Genomic DNA, 18,784 nt, shown 5'->3' with positions numbered 1-18,784 from the left:
TATAGCTGGAATATTGCTGAGTGCGGCATTAAACAGCAAACAAACAAAACAACAAAGACTATCAGATAATCTCTTTCAGCTCCAGTTTTTATTTAGGATTAATTACAATGTTCAGTTCAAATCTACAAATTCTCAATCTCAAATCTACATTCACATTAAATTGATTATATATATATATATATATATATATATATATATAAATTATATATATATATCGTAAATATATATATCGTAAATATATATATATATATATAAAGTTTAAATCCAATAATTTCCGTTTAGATGTGGAACTTGGGCGACACAGTTACACTTCCAGTAATGAACCATTCTGCGATTTCTGTTCGTCCAAAAACTGTAAATATATTGCAGATGTATACCATGTGATGCTTATATTTATATGTGAACGATATGCCGGATTTGAAAACCACATGTATGTAAAATTGAGTGAAGATTTTGATATTTTGGACCCCTCCCTTTTAGAAATGCTGAATCCGCCCTTTACTTTGCACGGCTAGATGTAAACTTTATGGACCCATACACCTCTCCTTTCGTATGCTGCAAAGTTTATAAAGATGATGTCATATCATTCCTAATGTGAATATAGTGACAATGTCAATAGTTGATATGAAAAAAACCCACACCTACGATTTACTTCGGGACAGAAGAGAAAACTGTTAAAAGAACGATGTTGGACAGGACGTGAACAGGCCTAAAAGTTCTCAGTCTGATAATATTTCTTAACCATGTATTTATCATTTTGATCACCTTATATCAATGATATGAAGTGTTATATATTGTCCACAAACAAGTACCAGACCATTTCCAGACAAGTCATCTGAAACGGTGAATATCCATCAACTGATAAGTGTCGAAACTGTAATTTGGAAACCAAAACAGCGGGAAAGACCGCCATTGTATCAACTCTACTGGTCTATGACGATGTGTCACACAAAAGGAGACAATGGAAAAATAGTCATTGAATCATATAAATCGCTATTTGCTCATGATCAATTATTAATTGCATGTACTGAAAATTTCCCCCTGAATACTATCACAGAAGAGCAACGACAATGCCTCGCTAAAATGCGAAGGCAGCAAATATTATGAGCATGCCATGGATTTGAGCAGGTCGATGCAATCTCGATATTGCGCCTATTCGTGTGTTTCCCAGTCAAATTGGATCCTATACCACATGTAACAAGTTCTTCTACTATGGGGCACACATCCTCCTCAGTGCCATTGCTAGATTGGCTTAACACACCATTGGAATCACATATAGAGTGTTAACAGAAATATTATTGTCCAAAGGTGTCAAACAAACCTAACAACCACGGTCATCACAGTCTCTTGGTTATAAGTGTCCCCCTATCTACGTGTATTCCTTCTGTACAGGGGGCACGGGTGGCCCAGTCGTCTAAGGCACCACGATACGCTGTGCAGAGTTGCGTCCCTTTGGCACGCCAGAAACCTATGATTGTGGGTTCGAATCCCGGTTCGCCCCGATCATGTTCCTCGGTTTGTCAGCACCATACCCGTGCTCGTGGGTTTCACCGAAGTGGTCAACGTCTGAAACCTGCATCACTTCGGGCTTTCCTCCTACATATAACTGGAATACTGTTAAAAGCGGCGTTAAACCCAACTCACTCACCCCTTCTGTACATATTGTTTCAAACTGTGATGAGTTCAACATCGGTGTCCGTTCACTCCGTGATCTCCCAGGACCTCATTCCAGACGTCACACACCGACTCTCGTCTCACAGACTTCAGGATCCTCAGCCATCTTTTACTTCCATCCACCAGACCTTGGATGTACGTGTTCCCATCCTTCTGTTGAAGGACGGAATGCTCTCCCAGAACAGCAATCTGACAGCAGTATACCAGCATAAAGTCATACAACATGTCAAGGTCACTTGAACTGAGCGCCCGGATGGATAGGTAACCGGAAATCACGTGACCACCTATACGAAGTACTTCCTGTTGGCCAGCCTGGGATTTTTGCATCGCGCCGTATATTAGCTGCCCGACCTCTGCTACTCGGTATGTGTAACAGACCTCGTTGAAATCTATTATTCCAAGTACCTGCTTTCCACCTCTGCAATCAGCCAATGACATTTCGGATCCACACAGCTCAGGCTTTACGATTATGTTGCCCATGTTGAAATCGCCATGAACTACTCCTGAATAGAGAAGACAGTTGTCACTAATTATGTGTTTGGGTTTGTCAGTGCCTTAGACGCCGTACTCGTGGGTACGAAAGTAGTAAAGTATAAGACCTGCATCACTTCGGACTCACCTTGATATACCAGAAGACCTGTGAAGATCCGGGTTAGAATAGGTCTTCAGCAACCCAGTTTTGCCGTAAATGGCGAATGTGCTTGTCGTAAAAGGCGACGAACGGGATCGGGTGGTCAGGCTCGCTGACTTGGTTGATGCATGTCATCGTATCCCAATTGCGTGGATCGATGCTCATGATGTCAATCACTGGAATGTCTGGTCCAGACTCGATTATTGACAGACCGCCATCATATAGCTGGAATATTGCTGAGTGCGGCGTTAAACAACAAACAAACAAACAAAATGATATACTATTAACTGAAATTCTGATCAAAGCGGCATATAGCACCAAACGCACTCACTCATAAGTTACATTGTCAATAGCATAAGTCTAGTAACTAAATTCCTATAATATATTCACGTGAGTCGTTTTATGAAGAAGGTAATCGGTTCTGTATATGTAAAATTTCAATGTAGCTGTAAATATATTATCAGTATAATTCCTCACCCAATTCATGTCACTCATGAATAAACAAAGTTGTGTCACTACGCTGAACCACATACATTGCGGGATGCTTGAACAAATATTTGTTCAAGCATCACTTGTCCCCAACTTGTCAATGTTTTTGACAGTTGATGTGATACATTGTGTACATGAACACAATTGTTTGTCAATATTCTTGTGACTACATGTTACCAGGGTAACATTGGCCTTGATTTCAATTCATTCATCAAAACGCGAATGTAGGTCAAATGCACATTCGGGACTAATTACATAACATGATTTTAATTACATCCTGGATTTCATAATTCGTTCAATGTATGTGGTTCAGCGTAGTGACACAACTTGATAGTAAAACGTCTTACCTTTTTGCAAGAAGCCTTGTTTTACCGACATTTTGCTTTCAAACTCCCGAACAACGCTGCTCACAATGTCCTTTATATCGTCTTCCTACAAGAAATACAACAGTTCCTGAGGGGTCGACCATTTGATGTTCTGTTGGGGTTGGGGTTGGGTTAGGGGTTGGTGGGTGTGCTGGCATTTGTGTTGAAAGTAATCTCTTCCCGTAAATGTTACTAAAGAATAATTAAATGACATGCTTGATGCTCTGAATAAATAAAATATATTAATAATGCGCCAGATTCTATTTATCCAGTGAATACTCATGGCTCCACATCATAAGTTTACAGTTACCATCTTATTCTACCGGGTACCCATATCACAGAGGCGTATTACGAACAGTTACTTGGGCATGCATATGGAGACACCCCAGTATCATGTGTTTCAGTATGGGCAGGGAGTGTATATCCATCTTACATCAGGAGCAGGACCGAAACCCTTGGTTAGAAACTTGCAGGAGTCAAACCGCCGAATTCGGTCACCCATTCACCCAGGCTAATCGCTGCGACAAAGGGTGCTTATTTCGCCTGATTGGTGACATGTCATCCGTACAGAGGGCCACCACGTACCCCAGGCTATTCAAGACATCATAGTGGCTAACATGGTGTGAATGGCGGGTGCTAAAAGACCTGCTTACCTGTTTGTCTAGTCATCACTGATGTTAAGTGGTCCATTTATATAATTTTCACAGCCGTTTTGCCCCTTACACCCACTTATAATCAGTTAATATGACCGAAAAGCCTAAATAGATGTTGGAATGACCGCGGAAATGGCGTTAACCCTTCTGAAACATCATTTCACATTTTTTTCACGAGATAATGCGAACAGTTACAAAACTTCGACCATCATCGCGGCAAATAACATGGCCGACAAGGAAACTAATGTATTTTGGGTAAGCGATTTTTATATTTACACATCAATATTATAAGGAATGATGGCGAAGCTGTTCATCAAATGGCGAATATGGCGTTACCTGTGTGTTATATTATTGTGTTGACTTTGGTTGATTATTTTGGGTTTGTGCAAAGTTAAGTTAAACGTTGCAGGTATATATGCACGTGGACGGTGGAGAAGACTGCATTGAAATGTTCCTACCTGAGTTGAAGGCAGGTAGTTCTTCATTAACCCGGCATTTTCTGCAATCCATCTGTTGTCTTTCTCTACCTGCAGACAATCCGTTGGGAAATCCTAGACATGAGAGACAAAAGCCCGATACACACATATATTATCAACTATTTACTTTAAATACCATCATTAGGTAATCATATGTGGTGGACGTGCAGTGACATAAGGAGACCTCTCTAACAGTGGCACACAAAATGGGAAGCTTAGCTGATTTTGTTTTCACTACATCGGCATGGACGTTCGCTAATCACACCAGTACGTCATGGACGCTCGCTAATTACACTGGTACGTCATGGACGTTCGCTTACCACACCAGTCATGCAGTTCCATTAGCAGCACCCTATGTGGTGCTGATACTGGCACGCTATCTCTACCTGGAAAACGTCATGCATTCCACTAACAGCACCCTATGTGGAGCTGATACTAGCAGGATATCTCTACCTGGAATATGTCATGCAGTTCCGCTAATAGCACCCTATGTGGTGCTGATACTAGCACGCTATCTCTACCGGGAATACGTCATGCAGTTCCGCTAATAGCACCCTATGTGGTACTGATACTGGCACGCTATCTCTACCGGGAATACGTCATGCAGTTCCGCTAACATCACCCAATATGGTGCTGATACTTGTACGCTATCTCTACCGGGAATACGTCATGCAGTTCCGCTAACAGCACCCAATGTGGTGCTGATACTAGCACGCTATCTCTACCTGGAATACGTCATGCCTTTCACTAACAGCACCCCATGTGGTGCTGATACGAGCACGCTATCTCTACCTCGAATACGTCATGCAGTTCCGCTAACAGCACCTAATTTTGGTGCTGATACTAGCACGCTATCTCTACCTGGAATACGTCATGCAGTTCCGCTAACATCACCCAATATGGTGCTGATACTTGTACGCTATCTCTACCGGGAATACGTCATGCAGTTCCGCTAACAGCACCCAATGTGGTGCTGATACTAGCACGCTATCTCTACCTGGAATACGTCATGCCTTTCACTAACAGCACCCCATGTGGTGCTGATACGAGCACGCTATCTCTACCTCGAATACGTCATGCAGTTCCGCTAACAGTACCTAATTTTGGTGCTGATACTAGCACGCTATCTCTACCTCGAATACGTCATGCAGTTCCGCTAACAGCACCCCATGTGGTGCTGATACTAGCACGCTATCTCTACCTGGAATACGTCATGCAGTTCCGCTAACAGCACCCTATGTTGCGCTGATAATGGTTCGCTTTCTCTACCTGGAATACGTCATGCAGTTCCACTAACAGCACCCCATGTGGTGCTGATACGAGCACGCTATCTCTACCTCGAATACGTCATGCAGTTCCGCTAACAGCACCTAATTTTGGTGCTGATACTAGCACGCTATCTCTACCTGGAATACGTCATGCAGTTCCGCTAACAGCACCCTATTTGGTACTGATACTAGCACGCTATCTCTACCTGGAATACGTCATGCAGTTCCGCTAACAGCACCCAATGTGGTGCTGATACTAGCACGCTATCTCTACCTGGAATACGTCATGCAGTTCCGCTAATAGCACCCTATGTGGTACTGATACTTGTACGCTATCTCTACCTGGAATACGTCATGCAGTTCCGCTAACAGCACCCAATGTGGTGCTGATACTAGCACGCTATCTCTACCGGGAATACGTCATGCATTCCACTAACAGCACCCAATGTGATGCTGATACTAGCACGCTATCTCTACCTGGAATACGTCATGCATTCCACTAACAGCACCCTATGTTGCGCTGATACTGGTACGCTTTCTCTACCTGGAATACGCCATGCATTCCATTAACAGCACCCTATGTGGTGCTGATACTAGCACGCTATCTCTACCTGGAATACGTCATGCAGTTCCGCTAACATCACCCAATATGGTGCTGATACTTGTACGCTATCTCTACCGGGAATACGTCATGCAGTTCCGCTAACAGCACCCTATTTGGTACTGATACTAGCACGCTATCTCTACCTCGAATACGTCATGCAATTCCGCTAACAGCACCCAATGTGGTGCTGATGCTAGCACGCTATCTCTACCTGGAATACGTCATGCAGTTCCGCTAACAGCACCCAATGTGGTGCTGATACTAGCACGCTATCTCTACCTGGAATACGTCATGCAGTTCCGCTAATAGCACCCTATGTGGTACTGATACTTGTACGCTATCTCTACCTGGAATACGTCATGCAGTTCCGCTAACAGCACCCAATGTGGTGCTGATACTAGCACGCTATCTCTACCGGGAATACGTCATGCATTCCACTAACAGCACCCAATGTGATGCTGATACTAGCACGCTATCTCTACCTGGAATACGTCATGCATTCCACTAACAGCACCCTATGTTGCGCTGATACTGGTACGCTTTCTCTACCTGGAATACGCCATGCATTCCATTAACAGCACCCTATGTGGTGCTGATACTAGCACGCTATCTCTACCTGGAATACGTCATGCAGTTCCGCTAACATCACCCAATATGGTGCTGATACTTGTACGCTATCTCTACCGGGAATACGTCATGCAGTTCCGCTAACAGCACCCAATGTGGTGCTGATACTAGCACGCTATCTCTACCTGGAATACGTCATGCCTTTCACTAACAGCACCCCATGTGGTGCTGATACGAGCACGCTATCTCTACCTCGAATACGTCATGCAGTTCCGCTAACAGCACCTAATTTTGGTGCTGATACTAGCACGCTATCTCTACCTCGAATACGTCATGCAGTTCCGCTAACAGCACCCCATGTGGTGCTGATACTAGCACGCTATCTCTACCTGGAATACGTCATGCAGTTCCGCTAACAGCACCCTATGTTGCGCTGATAATGGTTCGCTTTCTCTACCTGGAATACGTCATGCAGTTCCACTAACAGCACCCCATGTGGTGCTGATACGAGCACGCTATCTCTACCTCGAATACGTCATGCAGTTCCGCTAACAGCACCTAATTTTGGTGCTGATACTAGCACGCTATCTCTACCTGGAATACGTCATGCAGTTCCGCTAACAGCACCCTATTTGGTACTGATACTAGCACGCTATCTCTACCTCGAATACGTCATGCAATTCCGCTAACAGCACCCAATGTTGTGCTGATACTAGCACGCTATCTCTACCTGGAATACGTCATGCAGTTCCGCTAACAGCACCCAATGTGGTGCTGATACTAGCACGCTATCTCTACCTGGAATACGTCATGCAGTTCCGCTAATAGCACCCTATGTGGTACTGATACTTGTACGCTATCTCTACCTGGAATACGTCATGCAGTTCCGCTAACAGCACCCAATGTGGTGCTGATACTAGCACGCTATCTCTACCGGGAATACGTCATGCATTCCACTAACAGCACCCAATGTGATGCTGATACTAGCACGCTATCTCTACCTGGAATACGTCATGCATTCCACTAACAGCACCCTATGTTGCGCTGATACTGGTACGCTTTCTCTACCTGGAATACGCCATGCATTCCATTAACAGCACCCTATGTGGTGCTGATACTAGCACGCTATCTCTACCTGGAATACGTCATGCAGTTCCGTTAACAGCACCCAATGTGATGCTGATACTGGCACGCTATCTCTACCGGGAATACGTCATGCAGTTCCGCTAACAGCACCCAATGTGATGCTGATACTAGCACGCTATCTCTAACTGGAATACGTCATGCAGTTCCGTTAACAGCACCCAATGTGGTGCTGATACTGGCACGCTATCTCTACCTGGAATACGTCATGCAGTTCCACTAACAGCACCCTATGTGGTGCTGATACTGGCACGCTATCTCTACCGGGAATACGTCATGCAGTTCCGCTTACAGCACCCTATGTGGCGCTGATACTGGCAAGCTTTCTCTACTTGGAATACGTCATGCATTCCATTAACAGCACCCTATGTGGTACTGATACTGGCACGCTATCTCTTCCTGGAATACGTCATACATTCCACTAACAGCACCCCATTTGGTGCTGATACTAGCACACTATCTCTACCTGGAATACGTCATGAATTCCACTAACAGCACCCTATGTGGTGGTGATACGAACACGCTATCTCTACCTCGAATACGTCATGCAGTTCCGCTAACAGCACCCCGAGCAGAAAGTAGGTCTCCTTATGATGCAAGTGGAGACAACTATCTAGTGGTTCTCCGGGTAGGTAGGTGAGGAGACGAACACAACAGTCTTCTTTGGGGCTATCTAAAGATAGAAAATAAGTAAACATATTATGGGCCAGCCATTTTATATTTTGCGCCCCCTCTATCCCAAACACATTAATCAATATTTTGTGCCCAATAGTGCTTGAAAAATGCAATCGAAACCAAAAACGTTTCCTGGTCTGATATTGTGAAAGGCAGTTTGTCCAATATATTGTTTGGATACTCCAATCAGAGACTGAACAAATATTGTGTCATATTTACCTAATAAGGGTACAGGAAATCCTCTCTTGGTAAACATATTGCCATGCTTATTGGGCAAATAAAGTGGACAGACGAAGCCATTGTTCTTGAGCACCAAGGTTAGATCTACCAGAGCCTTTATCTTGGCGTCGCAGGTGGATTCATCTGGGTTGGTCACTTTCAAGACGCACCGATCAAAGGTTGACGACTCCACGAGGAAGTTTCTGTCCATAAACGAGGGCAGTTCGGTAATTCCTGTTGGGTGGCAGTCATACACAGACACCATGATGTCCTTCACCTGGTCAGTGGTCACGTACGGACGTCGAGGATCCGCCATGGTGTTTCTTTATCCAGGTAAAATCAGTGTTATATCAGCCTCACACCTGTAACATAGAAACACGGGAGGCATGAGTGCAAAGTCCCTAGCGGCAGCAGTCGTACGAATGTGGTAGTCCTGTAAAATAAGGGCAGGGTTTGTGTCAGAGGCAATGTGCTGAAGCGACAACGGTTCATTTTGTCTTCCCTTTTGTTTGTTTGTTTGTTTGTGGATGATGTGGGAACGGATGTTACACTATCAATTGAATTTTTTGTTTGTTTGATTTTTGTCACAGCCTTTCTGTTTTGTTTTTGTTTGTTTTCGTTTAAGCATATATATTTTATATTACATACAATCAACAATGAAAATACTGTCAAGGTAGCAACAACTTGTAGATAGTACCAGTGGATATGATGGCAGGTGCGAGTAATAAGCTATTCAAAATGTTAAATGATAAATTTTTAATCTGTTTAATATAATAATGAACAGATGCCAAAATTGTTTGGTTAACGTTTGCGGTTTCTAAGGAATTGCCATAAGGTGTAAAATTGAGGTTATAGTCTATGTTATAGAAGTATGAGTTTGATCTAATGGTAATTGTCAATATTTTGGACATATGAAGAAATAATGAGCAGTGGACCACATGAAGAAGAAGGGTACTCGGAGATGTGTCTGGCGCACTATTGGCATTTGAGTCACTACATCCTAGTCTCAGTCGCGAGTGATAGATTTGATATATTATCGATCCGTAGTCCAAGTCAAAATACTGTGCATAATCATCAATATTATAAATAATTCGTGTAAAAGATCCCATGGAACCTGCATTGATCAAATCTGACGATACATTGTTTCATGAGTTAGTGGTAGTGGGAATAAATGATTTTGCATAGGTTTCAGTTCTGCATTTAATACGTTGTAAGTTGGAAGTATTCCTTAGCGAGTAATTATTTCTATTGGAAAGGCGTGGGGAACGAGATCAGAAGGATAATCAGGAGTTAACTTCTTCACCATTACACTCATATAGTAGAGCATCATTTAAAAATTATTTCGTCTTTTCTCGAGAGATTTAAACTTTGTTTCCTCATATACTAGTGTCCCTTGGAATCCCGCAAATTGTTCTTAAAGCATCCAGGTGAAGTCTTTCTAATATTTGGCTCTGATCTATCTGATCTCAACCTGCCCTGTATCTGCCCAGTTTGAAATATTTTTGGATCATTATTAAAAACAGTGGCAGTCTATCTAGGAGCACTTACAATAAAATATAAAAAGGAATCATCGGCATAAAAAGCATACTGCTTTCGATCCCCTCACTGACATCATTAATATATAATACTAAAAACAACAGCGGTCCTAACACTGATCTCTGACGCATGCCTGCATGTATAAGGTTTAGATTAGATCGGGAGCCATGGATTACTACCTTCTGTTTCCGCTGTTTGTATATAATTGTTAACCCATTTTTAACCATTCCCGTTACACTACGCCTTAAGTTTAACCACATTCCTTTATGCCATACTTTATCAAAAGCTTTACTTACATCACAGATTACAGCTCTAAATTCTTTACCATGATCTAGCGCACTGGCGATACCATCATTCAAGTATGTTAACTGATAAACAGAAAATTTACCTGGCATTAAACCAGACGAAGTTTGAAAGTGTGTTGTTATCACTAAAATAATTCAGAACGTGTTTGATAACACATTTTTTAAAAACCTTTGAAATACAGCTCGTAAGTGCGACAGGTCTATTATTACTGAGATCAATTCTGTTTTTCTTATGAATAGGAATGACGAAGGTTTCTTTGTATATTCCAGGAAACTATGAAGCATAAGAGACTTATTGAAAAGCATACTAAGTGGCATACTCGTGAGGCACAGATTTCAATACCTTCTTACCAATACAATCAGGTCCAACAGCTTTTGTTGAGTCCACAGTAGGATAGCTATCACTTCATCGTATGTGAGGACATTACATATAGGACGCTTATATATACTAGTACTGGGTTGATTGATTCGATGTTTGGGAGATCTTGGTCAGGGAATGCTATCGGTGACCGTGCGGTGAAAAATTCATTCATTACATCTGCAAAGGATTTGCTATCGTCATTAATATTACTGTTATAACTTATTGTAGGAAACGTCTTAGCCCCACTGTTCCATTTTAAATAGTTTTTCACTAGACGCCACCCCGTTTTACTACTTCGGTTGTCTATTTTGTCATCAATTTTAGAAAAATAGACTTCGTTGCTTTCCGAACTGATACTATGACTTTATTCCTGAATGGTCTAAAACATGCTTTGATATCTTATGTTGTCGATTACGTTTACGGAATGGTTCTACTATTCGGTTACACGTTTTCTGCAGTAATACTGTTATTTTTAGTGTTATTTTGTCTACATCATTATTCTCGTTAATAATATAATTCCAGTTAATGTCTGATATGTCGTTATAAAGTTCTTCATAATCCGCACGTTCATATTAATATATGTTCCCTTTTTAGCAGAGACATGAGGTAAACTTTTTTTTTTCGTAAACAAAAATTAAACAATGGTCACTACAAAACGGATCTAGCACGACAGAACTCTGCACTATATCTGTACATGGAAACCTATAATAGTTCTAGAAGAGTACTTCAGTTTAGCGTTATCCTAGTTGGTTCACTAATTAAATGTTTCAAACCATATGTCGATATCAGTTGATCTATATTTTGTCTGTTGTCACTTTTCATATCAACATAAAAGTCACCTACAATAATAGTACTTATATTCATTTCAGTAGCGTTGTCAATAGACTGTTCAATTAATTGCCAGTGTGTCTTGGTTTCTCATCACAGTAGAAAGAACCTTTTAAATAATGCCTGTTTTTACATCTGATTTTGACCCATATCTAGACATAAATGGCAATGTCTCCGATCCGCCACTAGTTTCCCTATCATTCCTGAAATGTACATGGAAGCCTGGGATAGAAATAGCATTGTCAAGAATACCTTAATGTTACCATGATTCACTCAGACATATAACACCGTATGAGCCTTAGTCTGCTTTAATTAAGTCAACTTTATCTGTTAAACTGCACACGTTGAGATGAACAACATTAATCTTAACTTGGCCCGGATTGGAGGAACATCCCCAGCCATTAACAGAGCAAGCAGAAGAAATTATATCTGCATGTTGGAGAGACAAAGGCTTTGAAGTTTTATGTACTAGATAATATAACTGTAAACAGTCCTACCGTCAACCTGTATTGCATCACATCAAACGGCATCAAAGATCAATATCAAGCAAATAACAATAAAGCTGAGACAACGTACAACATTATGAATAACAACTTCCTTTTTATTAGATATATTATCAAGCTGGAATAATTGAATAAATTTTCGTTGTGTTCATTGTAATTCCTGCATTATGATTAGCTGAATTGGTCACGTGTTTTTGCATTAATTTCCCAATGAATGTAAAACATTAAGCAACGCCCACCGAAGCGGACTACCTATATTACTACTGCAGTCGAGGGAATTCCCTTTCTGCTCACGTGTATGCATAGGACATTTAGTGAAATTCGTGCATATTCATTGTCCAAACAACCCCTTGAGACCAAAGCCCGAGAATGAATGAAACAGCAAACGTGCAGGCTCGCTCACTTGTGTTCCACAATTTCTTCGGGTTTCATTTCTGACCCTTTTATTTCCCAACTGTGTCTTCCCGTTTCTCCTATGTAAGCTTGTCCACAATTGCACGGAATGTGGTACACTGCTCCTGATGGCTCTAGCTTGTGGCTGGATCCTGTGACTTTAATTGTGTTCTGAATGGTATGACTTCTCTTGAAAACTACATCAATGTTGGCCTGTTTCTTTAGGAGTCTCTGGATTTTGTAGCTAACTGTTCCAGAAGTAGCTAACTGATCTCAAAGGGTGCAGACTGTTGACGTGGGGATTTCTGAGATTTCCTGGTGATGTTCTGTATCGTCTGTTGTACCAGTTGCTCAGGATAGCGGTTATACTGTGGAAATACTTGTTTGAGTTGGTTTAGTTCAGTTGTTAAATGTTGTTAAGATATTCGCGCATTAGTTACTACTTGTGTAATCTTCCAAGGAACTGTATACTGACAAGTGGGTGTTCCGCGGTGTCGGTGTTCAACGGTGGCTGTTTCGAGGTGTCGATGTAGATGTTACTAGTGTTAATGTTCCGGGGCTGTAGCTGTTCCGAGGTGTTGATGCAGATGTTACTTGTGTAGCTGTGCCGGGGTTGTAGGTGTTCCGAGGTGTTGATGCAGATGTTACTTGTGTAGATGTGCCGGGGTTGTAGGTGTTCCGAGGTGTTGATGCAGATGTTACTTGTGTAGATGTGCCGGGGTTGTAGCTGTTTCGAGGTTTCGATGCAGATGTCACTAGAGTAGATGTGCCGGGGTTGTAGCTGTTTCGAGGTTTCGATGCAGATGTTACTTGTGTAGATGTGCCGGGGTTGTAGGTGTTCCGAGGTGTTGATGCAGATGATACTTGTGTAGATGTGCCGGGGTTGTAGGTGTTCCGAGGTGTTGATGCAGATGTCACTAGTGTAGATGTGCCGGGGTTGTAGGTGTTCCGAGGTGTTGATGCAGATGTTACTTGTGTAGATGTGCCGGGGTTGTAGGTGTTCCGAGGTGTTGATGCAGATGTCACTAGTGTAGATGTGCCGGGGTTGTAGGTGTTCCGAGGTGTTGATGCAGATGTTACTTGTGTAGATGTGCCGGGGTTGTAGGTGTTCCGAGGTGTTGATGCAGATGTTACTAGTGTAGATGTGCCGGGATTGTAGGTGTTCCGAGGTGTTGATGCAGATGTCACTAGTGTAGATGTGCCGGGGTTGTAGGTGTTCCGAGGTGTCGATGCAGATGTTACTTGTGTAGATGTGCCGGGATTGTAGGTGTTCCGAGGTGTTGATGCAGATGTCACTAGTGTAGATGTGCCGGGGTTGTAGGTGTTCCGAGGTGTCGATGCAGATGTTACTTGTGTAGATGTGTTGGGGTCGTTGATAGACAGGTTCTTACTAATAAACGTGAATTCTATGTTGCGACAATACTACAACTCAACTATTTAACGGACACAAATAAAACCCAGTCTGTTACAGGACGTCGAGGACAGTGATAATCACTATCCTTGATGCAAGTTTTCACGTCCTAAGCTGGTCTTGTCAAGTATCCTCTTTTGGAGTATTCATACCGAGAGAAGCATGGTGACAACGCATGAACAGCCAGCAGTCTCAAAACAAGTGTCCTGTACAACATGTACATCACACAGTAATAAAACATTCTCAGAAACAAATAACCTTGGATTGACTCACTTACCCCACTGTACGACTCAGCAGTCCTGGTCATGCTGTACCCACGTTCCGCTTGAGCTTCCTTGTGTGGCTTCTCACAGGGTAGACTGTGAGCGCATTTAATATCCATGTATAGAATGTATATACAAACTAAACTATCTAAACTAACTAGTTTCTAAATGGCATTGTCCCTTAGAGTGACAATTCTCTTGTCGATGACCCCAAACACAGAAGCCAGAAAGGGTGGTCCAACAGGTTCAGAGAACAGATGACCTGGCTGACAAGCGATCGCCAGATGAACAAGTATTCTGAATGACTTACTGACCCAACAGTGAGTCTTTGTGAAAGTGTTGTTATGACACCCTATTTCATGTTCACAAAATCCTTGTTACACACATGGATGGTGGATTATGTGACCTAGCGGTAGAGCAAGCTGTCAGCATCATGCCACCGGGTCATGGGAACACCCAGTCAAAATATGCATGCATCCACATGGTTCCACGTTTGAATATTCATGAAATGCAATCAAATCGTTGTCGACGACCGCGGGGCTGTATGAGGTATAAATGCACGTCACACCCCAATTCATATCACGCATATCTATATATCGTATATTTGAATTATGTGTGATGAATGAGATTAACAATTTCCAACAAAGGAGAAACTGCGGCCAGTGGGACAAATGTTGAGTTTTTTGAAAATATTTTTTCATTTTTCCTCCTATGTCAGGTTTGTTTAAATACCCTTGACCGAGACCGACTTCAGCCCGGAGTTTCTGGACAAGTGGGTTTCTGGAACTGATATGCAACGTCTTCTAAACAGCTCTAGATGGTCGTGTGGGCTAAGTGTAACGTCTTCAACACTAGTAGAAAACGCATGTGTTCTGTTTCGGCACCAAGACCAAGTGACATTCCTCACTTCCACTTTGCTGTCACGCTCGCCATTTTGAGACAACGAGGAGATGATTATGAGTCAGAGTGGTAGCTATATATTGGCTTTGTGACGGTGTTAATGTTATTTTTCATGACTGGCAATTTAGAACTTTATAGTTTGTACTCAATAAATAAGGGAGGTTTGATAAATTTGCCAGTGGTAGACGCTGCGCATCTGGAGATCTGCCTGCTGTGGAAGGTCTTTCAGACGCCATGGTAGACGCAGATCATCTGGAGATCTGCCTGCTGTGGAAGGTCTTTCAGACGCCATGGTAGACGCTGCGTATCTGGACCTCTGCCTGCTGTAGAAGGTCTTTCAGACGCCATGGTAGACGCTGCGCATCTGGAGATCTGCCTGCTGTAGAAGGTCTTTCAGACGCCATGGTAGACGCTGCGCATCTGGAGATCTGCCTGCTGTGGAAGGTCTTTCAGACGCCATGGTAGACGCAGATCATCTGGAGATCTGCCTGCTGTGGAAGGTCTTTCAGACGCTATGGTAGACGCTGCGTATCTGGACCTCTGCCTGCTGTGGAAGGTCTTTCAGACGCCATGGTAGACGCTGCGTATCTAGACCTCTGCCTGCTGTGGAAGGTCTTTCAGACGCCATGGTAGACGCTGCGTATCTAGATCTCTGCCTGCTGTGGAAGGTCTTTCAGACGCCGTGGTAGACGCTGCGCAACTGGACCTCTGACTGCTGTGGAAAGTCTTTCAGACGCCATGGTAGACGCTGCGTATCTGGAGCTCAGCCTGCTGTGGAAGGTCTTTCAGACGCCATGGTAGACGCTGCGTATCTAGATCTCTGCCTGCTGTGGAAGGTCTTTCAGACGCCATGGTAGACGCTGCGTATCTAGACCTCTGCCTGCTGTGGAAGGTCTTTCAGACGCCATGGTAGACGCTGCGTATCTGGAGCTCAGCCTGCTGTGGAAGGTCTTTCAGACGCCATGGTAGACGCTGCGTATCTAGACCTCCGCCTGCTGTGGAAGGTCTTTCAGACGCCATGGTAGACGCTGCGCAACTGGAGCTCTGCCTGCTGTAGAAGGTCTCTCAGACGCCATGGTAGACGCTGCGTATCTGGAGCTCAGCCTGCTGTGGAAGGTCTTTCAGACGCCATGGTAGACGCTGCGCAACTGGAGCTCTGCCTGCTGTAGAAGGTCTCTCAGACGCCATGGTAGACGCTGCGTATCTGGAGCTCAGCCTGCTGTGGAAGGTCTTTCAGACGCCATGGTAGACGCTGCGTATCTGGGGCTCAGCCTGCTGTGGAAGGTCTTTCAGACGCTATGGTAGACGCTGCGTATCTGGACCTCTGCCTGCTGTGGAAGGTCTTTCAGACGCCATGGTAGACGCTGCGTATCTAGACCTCTGCCTGCTGTGGAAGGTCTTTCAGACGCCATGGTAGACGCTGCGTATCTGGGGCTCAGCCTGCTGTGGAAGGTCTTTCAGACGCCATGGTAGACGTTGCGCATCTGGGCCTACTCGTACATGAAGCTGGGCACGCATTTAAAGGGAATCTAGGCTCGGGAAAACTGGCAGTCACTGCAAGTTGATTAATGTTCGTCAAGCACAACTTTGTCAACTATGTTAAAGTTTAGTATGTAAATCAACTTGCAGTAAGGTTGACCCCACCTACACAAAGTCAATACAGCAATTTCACACAGGCCACAAGTCACTGTCCCATAACATCGAACATGAATGCACCAGTTTAACATACTGATTAAAACCCCAACCTCAAGAATACAGAACCACATCACCATGTCACCAGTACCATAACACCACATGAGTGTAATACAATACGTATTATTTGAACATCACTAAATGCCACAAGGCGTGCAAGTTGCTGTTTTTCTTGACTAAGAACCAGAAAACTAGCGAACAGCTGTATGATAAATTTCAATATAAGAAGCCCCGACGTGAGGACATGGCTGGTTTGACATTAATGGAGCATGGATCACCGACGCTGTTGTTGGTTTGTTCGCTCTGATAACGAAAGTTGCAAACCACAACATTGTCTTATTTTCGCATATCTGATGCTAGCGGATGTCACGTATACTGTATATGGTTAAAGATGAAAGTTTAACATTGAACAAGTCCGTGGTGATTATCTTCCTCTTTCGCAAAACTTAGTCATGTGCTGTCAAAAATGTATTTGGATTTAACGTGAGTAAAAACAATGTTTTCACTGTGCCATCAAAAACACGTTCTACATAACCGAGATAAGGAGGAAATCTTTAATCCATTAATTCAAATCCAATTTGGAAAGGTCGACAAAATACATTAAGGATGAAATATCGAAAGTATCGTCAGAGTTGACGATGTTGAGAATTGTCTTGTACAACGACAGGATGAAAGTCAGAAGACCTGAGACAAGAGATGATAAATTTGAAAAAGAAGTTGAAAGAAGACGCTGTTTTTTTTTTATACACCTATTCTAAAAGAACTCCATGACTAAAAAGTGAATTTCCTAATCTGTGGAACATAGAATAGAAAATACAGTAAAATGTATTGAAAAAGTATCTGGTATCTACGTTAGACTTCACTGAGAGACGTATTGATGAAATATGTGCTAAAAGTGTTCACGGCTTGCCCAGGAAACAATTCGATTGCATCCTTTCTCTGTCTGTCCCGCAGGGATGCTGTGTTAGATGCGGAATTAATACAGATCGCGAAATTAAGACAAAGATTATCAGTATACACATATGCGAATTGGGGGGTAGAACACGTGTTTGAAACAAGGGATCCCAGGGTTGCAAGATCCCCATGGGTATCGCGAAAATAGACTGAAACTAAGGACCGCAGTGTTGCAAGATTCACCTCGGTTGAGTCATAACACTGAAACTAAGGGTGCGTGAGTGAGTTGGGTTTAACGCCGCTTTTAACAGTATTACAGTTATATCACGGCGTGTCGGCTTAATGTGGGAGGACAGCCCGAAATGATGAAGTGGTCGTTTACCACTTCGGTGAAACCCACGAGCACGGGTATGGTGCTGACAAACCTAGAAATATAATCGGGGCGAACCGGGATTCGAACCCACAATCATTGGTTTCTGGCGTGCCCAAGGGATGCAACTCTGCAAAGCGAATCGCGGCGCGGCGAATCCCGTGCCCCTGAATCTAAGGACCACATGAATGCAAAATCTCTCTGGCTCGCGTGTAAAGACTGTCGCGTTGTTCTTCTATGAGGATTGGTCACCATATACAACAATAATGACTATGGACATGAAAGCACTGAAAAGTGATCAAAAGTAATTACACAACTATTACACAAACTAATATTCTATTTAGAAATCCAATACTCACCGACACGGCTCTGGTCAAGGCAAGCTCCATATAAACTCCGTGATTCTATCACGTCAAGTTTTGAGAATCATTTACGTGATTAATCCTATCATGTAATATGTTGAAAACTCCCATACTGGGGGAACACTTTGTTTGTACGTTTTTATGTTTCATAACTACCTGACAACTCTTCCAGGTAGATTGGCTTTGAACTCTTGTCAGCGAG

At 43.1% G+C, this 18,784-nt stretch overlaps 2 protein-coding genes across 2 annotated transcripts; both read right to left on the bottom strand.

Annotated features, from left to right (window-relative positions):
- Positions 1–267: 267 nt before the first annotated feature.
- On the bottom strand, positions 268–9,114 carry LOC124134255 (hydroxylysine kinase-like). The gene is made up of 6 exons (XM_046498980.2): positions 8,765–9,114; positions 8,404–8,543; positions 4,271–4,363; positions 3,142–3,226; positions 1,649–2,177; positions 268–352 (listed from the first exon to the last, which is right to left on the bottom strand). Exons 1-5 carry the CDS (start codon positions 9,078–9,080, stop codon positions 1,684–1,686), a joined length of 1,128 nt encoding a protein of 375 aa, XP_046354936.1. The 5' UTR covers positions 9,081–9,114; the 3' UTR covers positions 268–352; positions 1,649–1,683.
- Positions 9,115–13,191: 4,077 nt separating this feature from the next.
- On the bottom strand, positions 13,192–15,556 carry LOC125372213 (mucin-13-like). Its single transcript, XM_048381428.1, has 2 exons — positions 15,441–15,556; positions 13,192–14,080 (listed from the first exon to the last, which is right to left on the bottom strand). The coding sequence occupies exons 1-2, from the start codon at positions 15,554–15,556 to the stop codon at positions 13,192–13,194; spliced, it is 1,005 nt and encodes a 334-aa protein (XP_048237385.1).
- Between the last annotated feature and the right edge of the window lie 3,228 nt (positions 15,557–18,784).

The sequence above is a fragment of the Haliotis rufescens genome, unplaced genomic scaffold (genome assembly GCF_023055435.1).
Source record: "Haliotis rufescens isolate VD_foot unplaced genomic scaffold, xgHalRufe1.0.p SCAF_1, whole genome shotgun sequence".
In the NCBI taxonomy this organism is placed as follows: Eukaryota; Metazoa; Mollusca; class Gastropoda; order Lepetellida; family Haliotidae; genus Haliotis; species Haliotis rufescens.
This window is presented reverse-complemented; position numbering and strand designations above follow the sequence as displayed.

Coding starts and splice junctions, on each gene's coding strand:
- LOC124134255 (XM_046498980.2), bottom strand. CDS start 9,080: ATGGCGGATCCTCGACGTCCGTACGTGACCACTGACCAGGTGAAGGAC. Junction 4,364..8,403: donor AACTGCATGACGTATTCGAG/GTAGAGATAGCG, acceptor TCTCATGTCTAG/GATTTCCCAACGGATTGTCT. Junction 3,227..4,270: donor ACTACCTGCCTTCAACTCAG/GTAGGAACATTT, acceptor TATTTCTTGTAG/GAAGACGATATAAAGGACAT.
- LOC125372213 (XM_048381428.1), bottom strand. CDS start 15,556: ATGGCGTCTGAAAGACCTTCCACAGCAGGCAGATCTCCAGATGATCTG. Junction 14,081..15,440: donor ATGCGCAGCGTCTACCACTG/GCAAATTTATCA, acceptor CACGTTTATTAG/TAAGAACCTGTCTATCAACG.